This window comes from Macrobrachium rosenbergii, chromosome 15, assembly GCF_040412425.1.
Source record: "Macrobrachium rosenbergii isolate ZJJX-2024 chromosome 15, ASM4041242v1, whole genome shotgun sequence".
In the NCBI taxonomy this organism is placed as follows: Eukaryota; Metazoa; Arthropoda; class Malacostraca; order Decapoda; family Palaemonidae; genus Macrobrachium; species Macrobrachium rosenbergii.
This window is the reverse complement of record NC_089755.1, coordinates 34,361,154-34,376,628: the sequence shown is the minus strand read 5'-3', so window position 1 is coordinate 34,376,628 and position 15,475 is coordinate 34,361,154. Positions and strand designations below refer to the sequence as shown.

General features: G+C 34.4%; 1 protein-coding gene across 6 annotated transcripts in view; it reads left to right on the top strand.

Annotated features, from left to right (window-relative positions):
- Nucleotides 1-4,273, top strand: part of LOC136846537 (CTD small phosphatase-like protein 2) — a 94,282-nt gene extending 90,009 nt beyond the window's left edge. For 5 of the 6 annotated variants that reach the window (XM_067117398.1, XM_067117403.1, XM_067117402.1 and 2 more), the window contains 2 exons: nucleotides 1,042-1,168; nucleotides 1,531-3,013. In XM_067117398.1, coding sequence (XP_066973499.1) covers nucleotides 1,042-1,168; nucleotides 1,531-1,689 — 286 coding nt within the window. In that variant the 3' untranslated portion in view covers nucleotides 1,690-3,013. Of the gene's footprint in view, nucleotides 1-1,041; nucleotides 1,169-1,530 lie in introns of all 6 variants that reach the window. The other variant, XM_067117399.1, reaches the window with a different exon arrangement.
- The last annotated feature ends 11,202 nt before the right edge of the window (nucleotides 4,274-15,475 follow it).

Genomic DNA, 15,475 nt, shown 5'->3' with positions numbered 1-15,475 from the left:
GATAGTTGTAATGTTACAAAGGGATTTAGTCAAAGTATTGTATAGCAGTGCTGTATTTCTGATTCCATATGTCCAGTTTCTGTACCACCTTGCAGTACTGTCAACTCAGTCACCTTAACTTTCATGTGGCACACCTTGTGTGATGAGCATATACATCTAACAATTAAACAGTATACATCTAACACTTCAACAATATAATAAACTCTTGTAAGAACACTACAAACAGCACATTGATAGACAGAATTATGAACACGCAGAAGAGTGTTACCAGCTATAATTCAAAGTACTGTAGTGGCTGTTCATTAGCCTGCCATCTATGAGTGTCAGGCAGAGCAAGTTTAGATACTTGGAAATTAGGAACAGTGATTATAATTCAAGAAAGAGTACATCTCTAATATTTGTTTTTAAAGTTCATAGGTTTGTGTTTTACTGTACCTTAATCTGTCTTGGTTACGGCTTTGTAATTGTAATGATTGATCGAGTGTAACCTTTGCAGATGAAATCTAAACCAATTTTTTTACTTTGTGAGAAAGGAACTTTTAAAAAGAATAAGTTTAGTTGTCAGGTTTTGAAAATATCAGTTAAGAAACAAGTTTAATTTTTTTTTGCATGTGTGATGGTCTCCAAAATACATGTGATATTGTATTATAATTTTTTTGAGGTTTATATTGTCAAGGACAGTGTTATTAAGTACGTTGTTCTTTTTTCGCTGTAGAATTGCTTGAATTTGGCTCTTCTCATATGACACTTAGTGTATTATTTTTTAAAATTGTAACGATCACTGAATTAAGTTAAGTAGCCTCCTTGGGCTGGCAGCATATTGTGATGAATATCTTTTTTTTAGGTAAAATAAAGAATCGATTTGTATAGAATCCTATGATGCAGTCTTTTCACCAAAGAAAAAATAATCTTTGAGTTTATTGAAATAGAGGTCATTCTGTTTGCAGGTCATGGTGAATAGAAATGCATTGATCTCTTTGTATTTTCTACGTCCTTTTGTAAATTTCATCCTGTATTGAATGTTGGCATTGTCTTTTGCAGGTACCGACTTTTCCGTGAACACTGTGTTTGTGTCCAGGGAAACTATGTAAAAGATCTGACCATTTTGGGTAGAGATCTGTCAAAGACTATTATTGTCGACAACTCTCCACAAGCCTTTGGATATCAGGTGAGAATTTTTTCTTACTTTGCTCTTAGGTGATTAGAGTAAATAAGTAAGGAATATAATTTCTTGAGTTTAGTCAATTTGGTAATAAGTAATGTTGTCATGCAATGAAGAGCTTAACATGATTGAACTTGAATGAAGCAGCCCATTTTTTTTAGACTGCAACAGTAGGCCCAAGTAACTAAGAAAGAATATTTTTTTTGTAAGTATAAAACTTTTTTGGAGTTAGTGGACTCATATGGCATAGCAAAAACTTTGATAACCCAATCTAAACCACGTTAGCATCTTGCAGGTATATACATGGATTTAAAACCTTACCATATGTCTGTGAAATTTTACCTATAGATTCATGATATATTTTGCAGATTAACAATGGCATACCAATTGAAAGCTGGTTTGTTGATAAGGATGATAGAGAACTAGAGAAACTTTTGCCATTTCTGGAGTCTCTGGTGGATAAGGATGACGTACGGCCCTTCATCAGGGAGAAGTACAAATTGGAGACATACTTGCCACCTGATTAAACCAGTTGACTTGAGAAGGAAGCCTAATCGTAACAGGAGCAGTAATGACTTACTTTTAAGGGACATTGCCTTTTTCAGGAATTCAGATATGTGTCAGAAGTGCCTCATTCTGAGTTTGTGACATAAAAGTAACGTTTGTACAATATATTCTAATGACCTGAAATTGATGTTGAGCTAAATGCTTTAGGAACCTTTTAAATATATAAGCCAAGATGTCAAAGTGCAAGATTTGATCTCCACATAAAAGCCTTAGCATACTGTCTTGTTTCTCTGGTTCAAAGTATTGGAAATAGACAGTCTCACATATTGTTACACTTTCTTTTGCTCGAGTCATAGAAGAGAACAGTGCATGGCAGTGCTAATGCAATTTAAGCACGGTAACTGTGGCCTTCACTTTCCTGATCCCAAAAGAAGTGAAGAAAACAAACTTAATTTTGATTGGTTAATTTATGTTTTTTATGGATATCTATGGAAATGTGAAGTGAAATAAGCTTCTGATGATGTTATCAAGTGCTCCTGTTGAACGATGTAATTACCATTGAATAACAGTGGTGGTTTAGGATATTCCCCTTCCTCAAAAAGACCCGTTCAGCTTGAGGGGCTTTGCACTCACAGGATTCTTTTTACATTATATATTTTATATTTTATTCTATGCATTTGGAATGTAGAAGGTGAATATTAAGTGATTTTATGTAAAGCTGGTTAGAAGACAAACATATGCAAGATAAGATTAATCAGATTGTGTGATTGTTCTGTATACATTTTTGTTTCAAACTTTCTGGCATATTCAAGCATATAAAATGTTGAAGATTATTTACAGTGTGTACTAACTGATCCATCAAAGCAGCAGAAGCAGCAGCATTGCCCAGTAGTGTCTGTCACATGCAAGTGAAGGATGGATATTATTACAGATTCCATTCCACACTCTGTAAAGTGTCCAGAGTTCCAGTGGTGGTTTAACGTTAGTGGATTAACATGAATGAACTCAAGTTCAGTGCTAGGTATTTTAAAATAAAATGTGGATTTATTTTGACTTACACAAGTTGTCAGCACCAGAATTTCTTCAGCGTTTATCTGTTGATGCCAGGATATATTTTTGTAATGATTCAGAAGAAATGTAAAATGTTTATAGAGGTAAAGGATTGATGTACGATTGTTGTAGATGATATGTTGATATATTAAAAAAAAGAATTTAATTCAGGACATGCATAAACAGTGAAAATTCCATCTTTGATTTGCAAATATAATTGTGGTTTCACATGGCTGCTTGTTTTGAAAGGGAGAGAAAAAGTGACAATGTAAGAATGTGAAATGGGTACTCAAAGCATTTTCACCTTTGGTTCTTAATGAAAGTGCTTTTATCAAGGTGGTATGCAAGGCTGCTGTATAAGTTGTTACATTAGAATGTGTGCCATACTGTTGTTTTCTGCATAGGTGACTAAAGTTTATCCAATTTGGTATTGGCCCTGTATGCTGTTATGTGGTTTCCAGAGAAACTGAAAGATGATATAAACTTCATTTGCTTTCAGCAGTCACACTTCCAAGCCAGTTCACCAAGTGACCTATCTATTTCACAAAGAACTGCATGTGTGAAGTATTTCTAAGAACTTGAATGTTTTGGGCAGAAGAATGACCAGGGATGCAAAATAATGGCAAACAAGCCAGATAAGAAAGACATTCTTCAGATGAAATGAGTAATAATGTGCCGACATAAAAATGAGTATGAATTATTGTTACAGAAGAACCAATGCTAATAAAAAATTCCTTACTTTAATTTTTCAGTTTGTTTGTATATATGTTGAGTATGGAAGATAGATTGTGATGGCAGTCAGTACCTGAGGAATGCTTGATGTTTTCCTTGATGGGCAATCCTCTTCTCTTTCAACTTCATAGTAAATGAAATGGTTGGAAAGTATATTTGTCTTGTTGAAGAAAATATTCATTCTTGTATTCTTTAACAATATTTCAGTTAATATGCTATTTTGGTGGGAATAAAGAGGGACTCATTTAGTTGTGTGAGAGAAATGTTCATTTGGCAAACCAAAATTTTTAATGACAGTGAAAGTGTTGTTATTTTGAAGGTGGAAGTTTTGGATTTATTTTGTGAATTTAAATGATGGTGCACCATCAGGGTTTCTTGCTCTTTGGAATTAAAACAGGTGATAGGTTATTGGTGTTACAATGTATTGTACCCCATAATATGAGTTAATTGCAGTTGTGCCCCGCACATATTTATTTATAAACTGGCAATGCATCAAGACCATGGAATTAGTATTTTCATTGTGGACTGAGTGGTGAATAAGAAACTTGATTTTGAGGTGACTCAGTATTGCTCATGTAGGCATCAAGAGACACTGCTAATTATGTCTTCATTATGACGGAATCAGATATAAACTGTTATATTGCATCACAAATTCCACTTTACATCCCAAATTTTCGTACAGCTATCCATTATAACATGAATGGCACCTTTTTGTGGAATGATGAAGCAGATGATAATTAAAAGCAGATTAAATTCACAACAGAGTTATGGTAGAAGTTAGTAAAAAAAAAAAAAAAAAAAATTAGTGGTATACTGTTTAACTGATCAAACTGATTTAAAGCACTATGTTTTTACAGTTAAACACTTATACAATCCTGTTCATCATAAAATAGTCTTACACTGTATGAAACACATCCGGGGGCACAAAGCAAAACATTCAGGAAGAGAAAAATCCACTGCGCATGCTTGGCCAACTCCCCCATCTCTACAGGAAGCTACCACTTCTCATTCAGTCATGCTAGATTCCATCTGATAGAGAGGGGAAGGGATGAGGTTATTAGAGTTTATGATGAATGGGTTTGTATGAAAACTTGGTTTTATTGTAAAAACAGTTTGTTAATGCAAAACTATTCATCACTAAATAGCCTGAATTCTTATTAAGGGGAGAGGATGATGCAGATGGTCTAGTATCTAGGAGGATGAGCTCCTAGAAGTGCCTTCCTAAACCTGGGAAGATGCGACGGCCGAGTCCAAAGGATTGCTTTATGAGGAAAGGTTGGTAATGACAATGAAAGAATCCCAAAGACAGTGGGTGATTTCATAAGTAGTGGGTATATAATGGAAGGAAAGTCCCAGTGATGGACACTAATGGAGAGATGATTACTCCAGAAATTCAGGTCTGGAAGCCACATTTTAACAGCTGCTCCTCTTGAACCAGTTCCCAGTCTATCAACAATACAACTTATTTTATGTGAATATGCAAGCTTCAGTTGACAGAATAACAAGTACTGTATAAAAATATTTAAAGGAAATTTTGCTTTGATCTTCAACATTTTTAGTCTGTTCAGTTGTAAAGGTTTTGGAAAGTTGTACTGTAATAGATGACATGTCAGTAACGTAAATCAGTTTTACAAGACAAACTAGTCTGACCAGCCCTGTGAGGGTTTATAAAGAGAACAGTGCTGTTTATTCAAGCATTGGTGGCTGTCTCAAGCCTTGCGCAAGCCAATTACAGAATGAGAAGGTAGCAATGATGTTAATGACAAAGTCTGATGTTGGCTGTCCTAAGTCCAGAATGTTATTGCCCTAAAGAGACTGCCAAAGTAACTTTTCCAATGATAATACTTAGGCTTTGCTTATCATTTGATATTTTTATTCCCTAATGTCATTTAAATTCACAAAGATAATTATCCAGTCAGACATCTTCATTTATTGTAAGAGTATTCTCTTTGCATTAATAACGCTGGTTTAAAGGAGTCTTGAAATATTTTCCTTTCTCAGTATGGAAGGATTATATCAGTCGTTTCCGTAAATTATGTATGTGACATGAGTTAGCGCTCTAGTTAAACTCCTGGGTTTTGCAAAGAAAATTTAATACCTGTTTGACAACAAAGATATGGGATATGGAGCCAAGTTGTGCTGTGATTCTTGAATTACAAATGTAAATCATGAATCACAAGTACAAGAATGTGAATCTTGGCTCATTAACAATAATATAAATGTAAGTTGTCACATATTAACTGATATGAAGAATGCTGTAAATTGAGTTTCAAACTCTCACGGTTGGCCTGTAGGAGTATCATTCTGTTAATTCAATTTACTGTATATACCACCAGAAAGTTGGCTGAGGAAGATATTGCTCTGTAGCAAACAATAGGAATGGCACCAAGTATTGAGCATATGACTGTCTTTACAAATATCTATAAAACTTTAAGATTTCCCTGTACTTTCCACCCATTCCATTTATTTAAGATGCGTGAGACTGAAAGTGGAAGTGTGTGAATACTGTTGTACCTTTGAACTGAGATGCAAGCGAACAAGGTTCTTTTTGAGTTTTGGTGATCTGGTAGTAAGTACTGGACTTGTAAATAGTAATACATATATACCGTAAAATGCTTTATATATCTATAGTAATGGGTACAATAGTGTTTTTATTGATATGTCAGTGATGTAACAATTGATATCAATAGGATTTTAATCTTTAAGTTTCCTGAATTAATCAATGATTAATTTTGTGTGTAAATGACTGCACCTAGTTGTAAAATACTCCATGAATGACAATGGAATCTTGTTCAAGTAAATGGTTTAGAGATCAGTTTAGGTAGCTTGGTGCAGATACTCAAAGAGTTACAAATACAGTGCATCATCAGTTGATAGCAATAACAGTAATTTGGCTACCAATTTATTTGCGTAGTACAGTCAATGATAGAATGATGCGGAATCGTGCTCTGCTGTTTGGAAGAACCAGCGAAGAGATGATTGCAATTCAAGGGGAAAGGCAGTGCCAAGTGCATTTTCTGGCAACCTTTAAGATCTTGTTACTAGACTTTGCACTAAGTTGCTAATATTTGTGACCCAGTAGAAGATGCATTTCTGCCACCGGTACTGGCAACTTGGTGCATTTCAATAGAAAGATTCTAAAGAGGCCTAAGAACAGACTTGTATGACACTCCTGAAGGTGCTCTTTGCGGCAGATGATTATACTAATGAGAATTCTGCAGATAAAATTGAAATGTAAGCCTTCTTTTGTGTTTATCCCTTAATTTATGTAAATATTTTTTTTTAGAGAAATTCCTATTGCTAGCTTTAATTTTTATATGTATGTGTATATATATTATATACAGTATATGAATATAATTTAGATTGTAAAATAGTCATCTGTTAAACTTGTGCGCACACTTCTGGCATTCAGTTAACATTTATAAGTGCAGGTAGAATAGACAGTTTTTTCTAACAATATTAAGGTTTTTTCCTCTGGTAAAATTTCAAATGATATTATTTCATTGTTGCTGTTGTTGTTACTGCTATTATTATTATTACTGTTAGCAGTATAGAAAAAAGCTTATAATTATCATCATCATTTTAATGATTTTTTAGTATTATTATTACTGAACCCAAAATTAGATTCTGTATTATAATAATAATTATATGAAGTGTACACCTGACTGACAACTGATATTTTCTTCCTCACCCTTCCCTTTGGTGTGATGTTATTTGTTTGTATGTTTAAAGACAGAAGAGCAGCTACATTTCAAAGCCTTGTTTTTATATGCTCTATGTTTCAGATTAGCGCACATGTTTTTGATTTGAGAACATTAAAATAAAATGAGTTTTACTTGTCATAGCCAGTGCTTGGTAACGAAGGAAACACAAGTCAGATTTATTGGTTTACTTAATTTCATTAGGTTCATAAAATGGTAACTGCCTTCCTAAATACTGTTTTTATTTTCTGTGGCATTAGAATGAAAAAAAGCTACATTTAATGCACAAGGGCAGTACTACTTATTTTATGTATTGTATTCTGTATTGTACAGTGTTCTTACCTGTATATAAGTTTTGATGAAGGTAGAAACTTTATATAATTTTATTTACTTATTTTAGAGGATGCTTTGATGGTTTACATTGGTAAGAGTGTACAGTAGTCATATACTGATACTGTTGCTTTAAGCAGCTGTGAATTAGTGCTACTTCTAAAGGGTTGATGGCCTTATATATTTAATGTAGATAATGGCCTGATATTTCATACAAACTTTGTTGAACCACTGTACTTTATTCTAAGTGAAATAGTAACTTTTAGCAAAATATTTTTGAAAGATCCTAAGTTTTATGTCTTGATCATTATTAGAAATTTGAAATATGAAACCAGTTCTTTCTGGCATCTGGCAAAATGAATGTTAAGTTGAAAAGTCCTGTGTAGGTTCTAAGTTCACTTGTTTCCCTGTGTTTATGCCTGGCACCAGATAGGGATGAATATTTGTGACAAAGCAACTCAATAAGGAAATGCTAGAGAGGTATAAGAATGGTACATCTGTCCTTTGTGCTGGTTTGTCTCTCTCTCTCTCTCTCTCTCTCTCTCTCTCTCTCTCTCTCTCTCTCTCTCTCTCTCTCTCTCATCCATAAATATTTTGAAAGTATACTGGTATGTATTAATTTAACTATTGCGTGCTGTAATTTTTTTGTGGTAGTGATGCTGAGAATTTTAATCGCAGATCCAACTGAGCCATACTTAATAACAAGCTAACTATACATATACTTTTGGATTTTAATCATATGCAAGAAAATTATTTTGGAACTTCAAGATGGTCTGTCAGCTTTGTTCCTTAAACTAAAGTTCATAAACCATAGCCACCTAAATAGAGTAACTTTTGTGGTTTGCTGGTGCGCCCTGCTACAATATCTACCATGTTGTGCTATGTTACCATTAGGCTCACAATACATACTAGTAACATCATAATCCTTGCTGATTTTACTCTTAACTTATATGGTTAGTTAATTTTAATCTCTTAAATTCCTCATTAACAATATTTGCTGAGAATATACATTGCTTAACTGTAGCAGGTTACAATGTATAGATGAATAGCAAGGCTAGCCCTTGATATAATTTAAACCAATCCTCATAAAAGATTGACTGTTTCAGGTGACAGATGGTGCTCGTATTTCGCCATTATGGAAGTTGGAATTTTTAAAGTTTTGTACTTGAAATATTTAGCATTGCATTTACCTCCCGAAAGGTAGTTTTAGTGATGTCCGGCACACTGCTTTGGTTATGAAACGGGATTACAGTTTTTCCTCTTGTTCTAAGCTGTGCAGTGCACTTTTCATAACTATAGGTTTGAAATATGCTCAGCAGTATATGAAAAGGAATAATGCATACCAGAGAATTATATGTTTTCTCTCACTAACCTCTCTATGATTTTACTGAACTACTGTGCAGCCAGTCACAACATAGGGTTGGTAATTTATGTAGTTGCAAAGCTGTTTTGTATGCTTCAAAGTAAAATTAATTTTTAGTATTTAACGCATTTTTAACAGACTATGTAACTGCTCTTTTGTTGTTACTAGGTAATGTTTCCAATTTTGATACTTGATTTACCTTTGGTTCCATTTTTTACTCAAATGTTATTTATGTCTTATTTTATATCAATTTCAGTATCCTTATGTTGATTTTATTGTACATCAAGTATAGTGCTGCTAGTTACTGCAACATTCTCTCTCTCTCTCTCTCTCTCTCTCTCTCTCTCTCTCTCTCTCTCTCTCTCTCTCTCTCTCTCTCTCCCCTGTAGGAAAATTTCAGGATCACAAATCCATTAATAATACAACTTTATTTTTGCTCATGAGTACGCAGTTTATAATCTCTCCACCACTGCTAACTTGTAATTCTTCTTTAGAGACTTTTAGGGGTGCCATAATGAAAATTCAGATGGCTTTTGACTGTTTATTGCATAGACTTAGCTCTGTATTATCCATTGTTTCCTTAAAGTACATGAAATCATTATGCCATGCATAATTTCTTTATTTGCATAAAGAGGTAAAGAAAAGTGTTGAGGTCTCCATTTATTACAATGCCCCATTTTCACGGTTGTAAATTTATCCAGTTATCTTTTTTTTCTCTGTGCTACCAACTGTATATTATCTTGGTACAGTATAAATGTAGGTAATGAACTGATAGGTGCATATTTGTCTTTTATTATGCAATCTCTTGTAAAGCTGCCAGAGCCCCTTGGGCACATAGTTCTACTTGATGCCCAGTTTCTGTAAATTGTACCATTTTGTAAACTTTCATGTTAGTGAATAAGGTTTTTGTTTTTATAGTTTAATTGAAAGAATTAGTAAAGTAATTTTTGAGTTGATAAATGTTTTATTGTGTATCATACACAGATTTCTGGCATATATCCAGCTGCACTGTCATGTATATATGTACCATCATACACTGTGTATGAGGGGTAGATAAAGTACAAATTTATTTTGAAGCCCAGATTTACATTTGCTGTGCTGATGACCCATATCATAAATTTTGAACGGTAGAATTTGTAGTCCAATTTTGTGTATTAGATGATCTCATATCTCATGCCATTGCCGTAAAATATCCATATGGGAATACTTTGTACGCATTTGTAATTCTTTGGACTGTTGCTGTATCATAAAAATTATTACTACATGACAAAAGATAAATGTTACATCTGGTCATAGTACATATGTCGAATTTTGGATTGTGTCTGTACTATATTTCATCCCCCATGTACTTGCCTCCATAGGCCCTGTACATCATTAAGATAATGTACATCACTTTATCGTTTTGTTTCATTGTTTACCATTGGTCGTTTCGAAGTGATGAATAAAATATAGGCCTACGTAATAGCATTTGTTCCCAGAATTATCGCATGAAAAGGATAAAGACGAATAGAATTAGCCGTGTAGAGCTCACTTTTATTACCCGCAGGGTACGCAACAAGCAGCAGCCGATGACTGCTTGCAACGCCTGCAGTAAAAGATTATTACAAAACTTAAATATAGTAAATGCAGTACAAGTAATCAAATAATTGATTACAACATGATTTTAAAGTCCTATGGCTTATTTAAACTCCAGTTGTAACCACGATAACCATCTAAGTATCAGGTACATAATTCAGTACCTAGGTGGACAGGAGTGAAACTTTGTGGTTATGCTTGGTAGGCAAGAAGGCTACTGATTGCTGTACATACGTGTTTATTAAGGCTATCAAGAGTTAAAACAATTATAGCCACAAAATCTCAGTAGGCTGCATTTAATGTCACAAAATTACAATAAAAAATCTGTAGGTCTAAATAAAATCTTTAAAAGATTTTCTGTCCTCTGAAAGGGAGTGAGAAATTACATAAAACATAAATAACCCTCTTAAATACGTTCGAAATAATGATGCTAGGCTAGGCTGCTGAAGGCGACGGTAGTGAGCGGACGTGCATGCTAAACGAATAAATAGTACCAACTTTTTTTTTTCGCTGTAATTGGTTATGGAAGAAAATGTGATTGCCAGTGATTGTGCATTATGGATTTTAAAACGAAAGCAGTGAATTGTTTCTGTTGCCAGTCTGATAGAGGAAAAGGTAGGGATGGAATAAGATGTGATTGTAATGAGTGGTAATCATCGAAATTGTTTTCATATCTCCTAAGTGAAGACGACATCGAGAATTCGACGTGGATCTACCCTAGTTGTTATTAATGCGTTTCAATGAATGTAGAAGGAATTTATGGCTGTAAAAACTTGGCTAAATATGTGATTATCTTCGGAGACGAGTCGCTATGTCGGCCGAGAGTGGTGTTATAAATGGTGAGCTCAAGTGTGCAAGGCGAGTCACATGGTAACTTAAGGTTCTTTCCTTGGGTCATTGACTCAAATACCGAGGATATCATGAAGATGGAAATGATGAAGGTGACAGCTCCTACTATAAAGAGGAAAACTTATGCAGATATGGTAAAGGAAAAAAATAATAAAATTTATAGATGCTTCAGGGAAAATAATTAAGGAAGGCCGTGGTTCGCATGTCCTTAAGGATATTCCGATGCAAGTAGTTGAAATGAGGCAGCGATCAGGAAATGTTATAGTGTAGAGGGTGCTGACGCAAAGATTGTTGTTAACTGAAACCAAAAAATAATGATCTGTAACGTCTATGATGAGGAAGATGGTGTGGTTGAAGCGTTAGTTGGCAGAAGCCACTCAGGTTTATCCCTGACGTGAGGGCAGAGATAAAGCTGCTATTTAAGTAACCAGCTGCCGGTTGGACTAGCCACTTTATTCTAAGATGTGAACCTGAAATTCGCAAGGCCGGACTTGAGAATGTGATGAGGTTGCCTTGCGATGGGGAACACCTAGCATACTTGACAGGTATCAATGTGCTGACCTGATTCCATTGTCAGAGGTTCGTACATCTGGAGAAGGACTGCAAAAAAGAGGGTAGAGCCTGTCGCAATTGTGGTGGTAATCTCGTAACAAAAGATTGCAACTCGAGTGAAGTAACATGTATAAATCGTTCGAGACAGAAAAGACAAGACACCGCTCACCGAGTGAACTCTAGAAACTATAAAGCTTTTGATGCTGAAATAATGAGAGTGACAGCAAACAGTGACCATGGATATAGAATTGTTAAAGTCTTAAAATGTGGATTTTTTTATATATTCAGTCTGTAAGTGATGAAACACTGAAAATTAGAGAAGTGAGAAATGAACAGTCTCTTGATATATTAACAGTTGCAGAAACGTGGTTAAATAATTTTGATACCGCTAAGTGAAATGACACTTTGTACTCATACTTTCATATTCCAAGAGAAGGTAGGTCGGAGGGAGGAGCTGGAATCTGTTATTGGCAGTTGTTCTCATCTGAGAATAATAGAGAACCCAGGTAACTAGTTTTGAATAAGTGGAGGTAAGCTTCAGATACTTAGACCAGAGAATTTAATTTACTGTTGTCTATAAACTCAATGGTCAATTGTAAAAGTGTTTATCGAGGAATTTGGCATATTTCTGAAGATGATTGACATGATTGCCGAAAAGTCTATACCTGTGGGGATACTAATCTGTGGATGGATGATCCAGAAAGCAAAGCCATAACACTTGTTTTTATGAGTTATTGCAATCAAATCGATTGGTAACAACCTCGCTGGACACACAGTAAATTATTTTGTGACTCAGAAAATAATCATGTGATAGATATTAGTGCTGAGAAGTGCATCTTATTTCCGGTACATAAGCTCATATCTTTTAGAATACCGATACTGAAATACAATGCGATAAAGAAAATAAGTTTTCTCCGCATAGTTTTTTTTTTTTAATAAAGTTAACCAGAGAATAAATGAAGATATTACTATTCTTTGTGATCTTGACAACCTTAACCCATTGAGAACAGACTATAGATTGTTTTATGAATTTTATAATCAGATAATTCGAAGTGAATATGATAATATGTGCCCGTTAAGAGAGAAGTGCATGATCATTAAGGACAGTTCACCTTGGTTTAACGGTGAGATTCTGAGACTGAAGACAAAAAAAAAAAAAAAAGACGTAAAGGGGCAAGCGGCGAAGGTTACCGACTGAAGGTGCATGGCAAGAATGTAGAACAGTTAGTAACCGTTACAATGATCTAATAATGAAGAGAAAAACAATGTTATCATTAGAAAATCCGAGAAGCAGGAACGGTTGTGAATAAATTATATAGACTTCTGGATAGCTTTAACTGGAAATGTAACGGAACAAAGGCTCTCGGAAGGTTTCAGTGATCAAGAACTCGCTGATAATTTTTTTTTTTAGTAATTTTCTTGAATATTTTAAGGAGAAAATTGAGAACATGACAAATGACTTTTGCTGAAACGCCGAATTGGATAAATACTGCACTTCAAAAATGATAGATTAACGAGATTTAATGGTGTAAATGGCGATGATGTTATTAGGATTATTAAACAGGCAAAGAAAGCTAACTGCAACTGATCCGAACTGGTTGGTGTGGAAAATTTTTCATGCTTTATTGATACAATAGTGAAAATGATCATTGTTATCATTTTTGAATGCAAGTTCCTTACATCTGAGAAAGTCGCTATTAGGGCCGATCTTAAACGGTAGACTTGCTCATCAAAGTTTGAGTTCATATATCCTGTATCAAATTTATCTTTTATGCTCAAAATGTTAGAATATGTAATTTTTGAACAACTAATTAGCTAAGTGGAAAGGATAAATACTTCACCGGATAGTCAGTCGGCTTACAGACAGTTGTATCTACAGAAACTGCTTATGCTCTGTTGCAAATGACCTATTAGGAATGATGGATGAAAGCAAATGTGGTACAGTATTTTGGAGTTGCCCGGTCTCAGCGCTGCTTTTGATAAAAATTTAGTTCTTCACGAACTACTTCTACATGATTTACAGACAGCTGGTATTACTGAAGAAACTTTTGAGTATTTGAAAGACTACTTGTGTGATAGAGAATATTGTGTAAAGACTGGGAACTCAATACTCACCTTATGAAACATTCAGAAGAGTACCACAAGGAAGTGTGCTGGGTCCAATTTTATTTTGTATTAACACCATTGGATTGTCAGAAATACTACAGAGAAGTAGGGTAAAGTTCAAGCTATCTTCAGATGGTACATAATTTTATTTTTACGTAAGCAACATTGAAGATACAAATGAGCAAATACATGTTCTTACCAGTGTTAAGGAATGGATGACATTTAAGCAGTTGAAATTAAATGAAAATAAAAAGTGAATTCATGTTGGTTGGAACGAAAAATTATTTAAGAAACCTCGGTGACTTTCGGCTAAATATAAGTAAATAGTAATGTAGGTCCGATCGTTGACAAACTACGTGACTTGGGTGTACTACTACGGTAGGCTGCAATCTGTCTCTTAGTGCTCAAGTCAAGAATATTGTCAGAGTTACTGGCCATCACATTAGAAATATTGCCTTTGTTAAAAGATCTCTTTGAATGTTCTATAAAAAAAACTTGTGATTGTGTTATAAACAGAGTGGATTATTGTAATTACTATCATAATCTACCTAAGATACGACTTAGGAAGTTGCAAAATAGGCTAAATAAAGAGGCAATATCAATAAAGGGTGTTGCACCGCGTGACATGATTACGCCTGTATTGTTTTAGCTGCATTGGCTCCTTGCTAAAACCATAATGTTTAAAATGTGTGTAACGACTCGCCAAACTATCAAGACTAGGTGTCCAAAATATTTTAATTTCTTACTGCGTCTGATACAGCCAACGGAGGAGTCAGCATAAGAATAGTTACAGATGGACTAAAATTATTGCACCGAAGATGCAATTCGAATACTATAGGTTTTAGAGCCTTTAAATTTGCCTCTCCAAGATTATAAAGAATGTAAATTCCCATACGACAGCAAGAGGATTGAAAATATTAAATCGTTCAAGAAAAGATTAAAATGTTGTCTTTTTCTGAGTGCTAAACAGTGTAGATTTGGACCATAATATGAAGTACGCCGTATAATAGAGAAAATCTTAAAATGTGTCAGCATTATTATGTCAATGATGAAGTGAGTTTGCGGGTTTAGCAGTGCGCCTTCAGTGGAGTGGGACCTTAGGAAAAATAAAACAATGAACTTAGAAGAGTAATATTAACAGAAGTAAGTCTGCTGAGGAATAAAGAATACCCAGTAGAAGCTTATCTTCCTGACATTACGAATCGAGATAGAAAGATATGGTTTTCCCAAGTGAAAGACTGAGTTAAAGATGCTTAAGTGACAAATTTTCGATGATAAACATAATTTTATATTTCAAAAGTCTAATGTTTCAAGTGATGGCAAATAGTAATGTATTACAAGACATTCAACTTTCAGAAGTTTACTCCTTAATTTGGGAAGCAAATGTAATTGTTACAGTTGCATTTTGTAGCTCGATTAAAACAAAAAAATATTAAGCTTATAACGTTAGCACACAATAAAGAAACGATAAATGTTGAACAAATCTAACTGTTTATATTAGATTTGAAGTTAACACCTGTGGAATTATTTCACAGGAAGAGAACATTT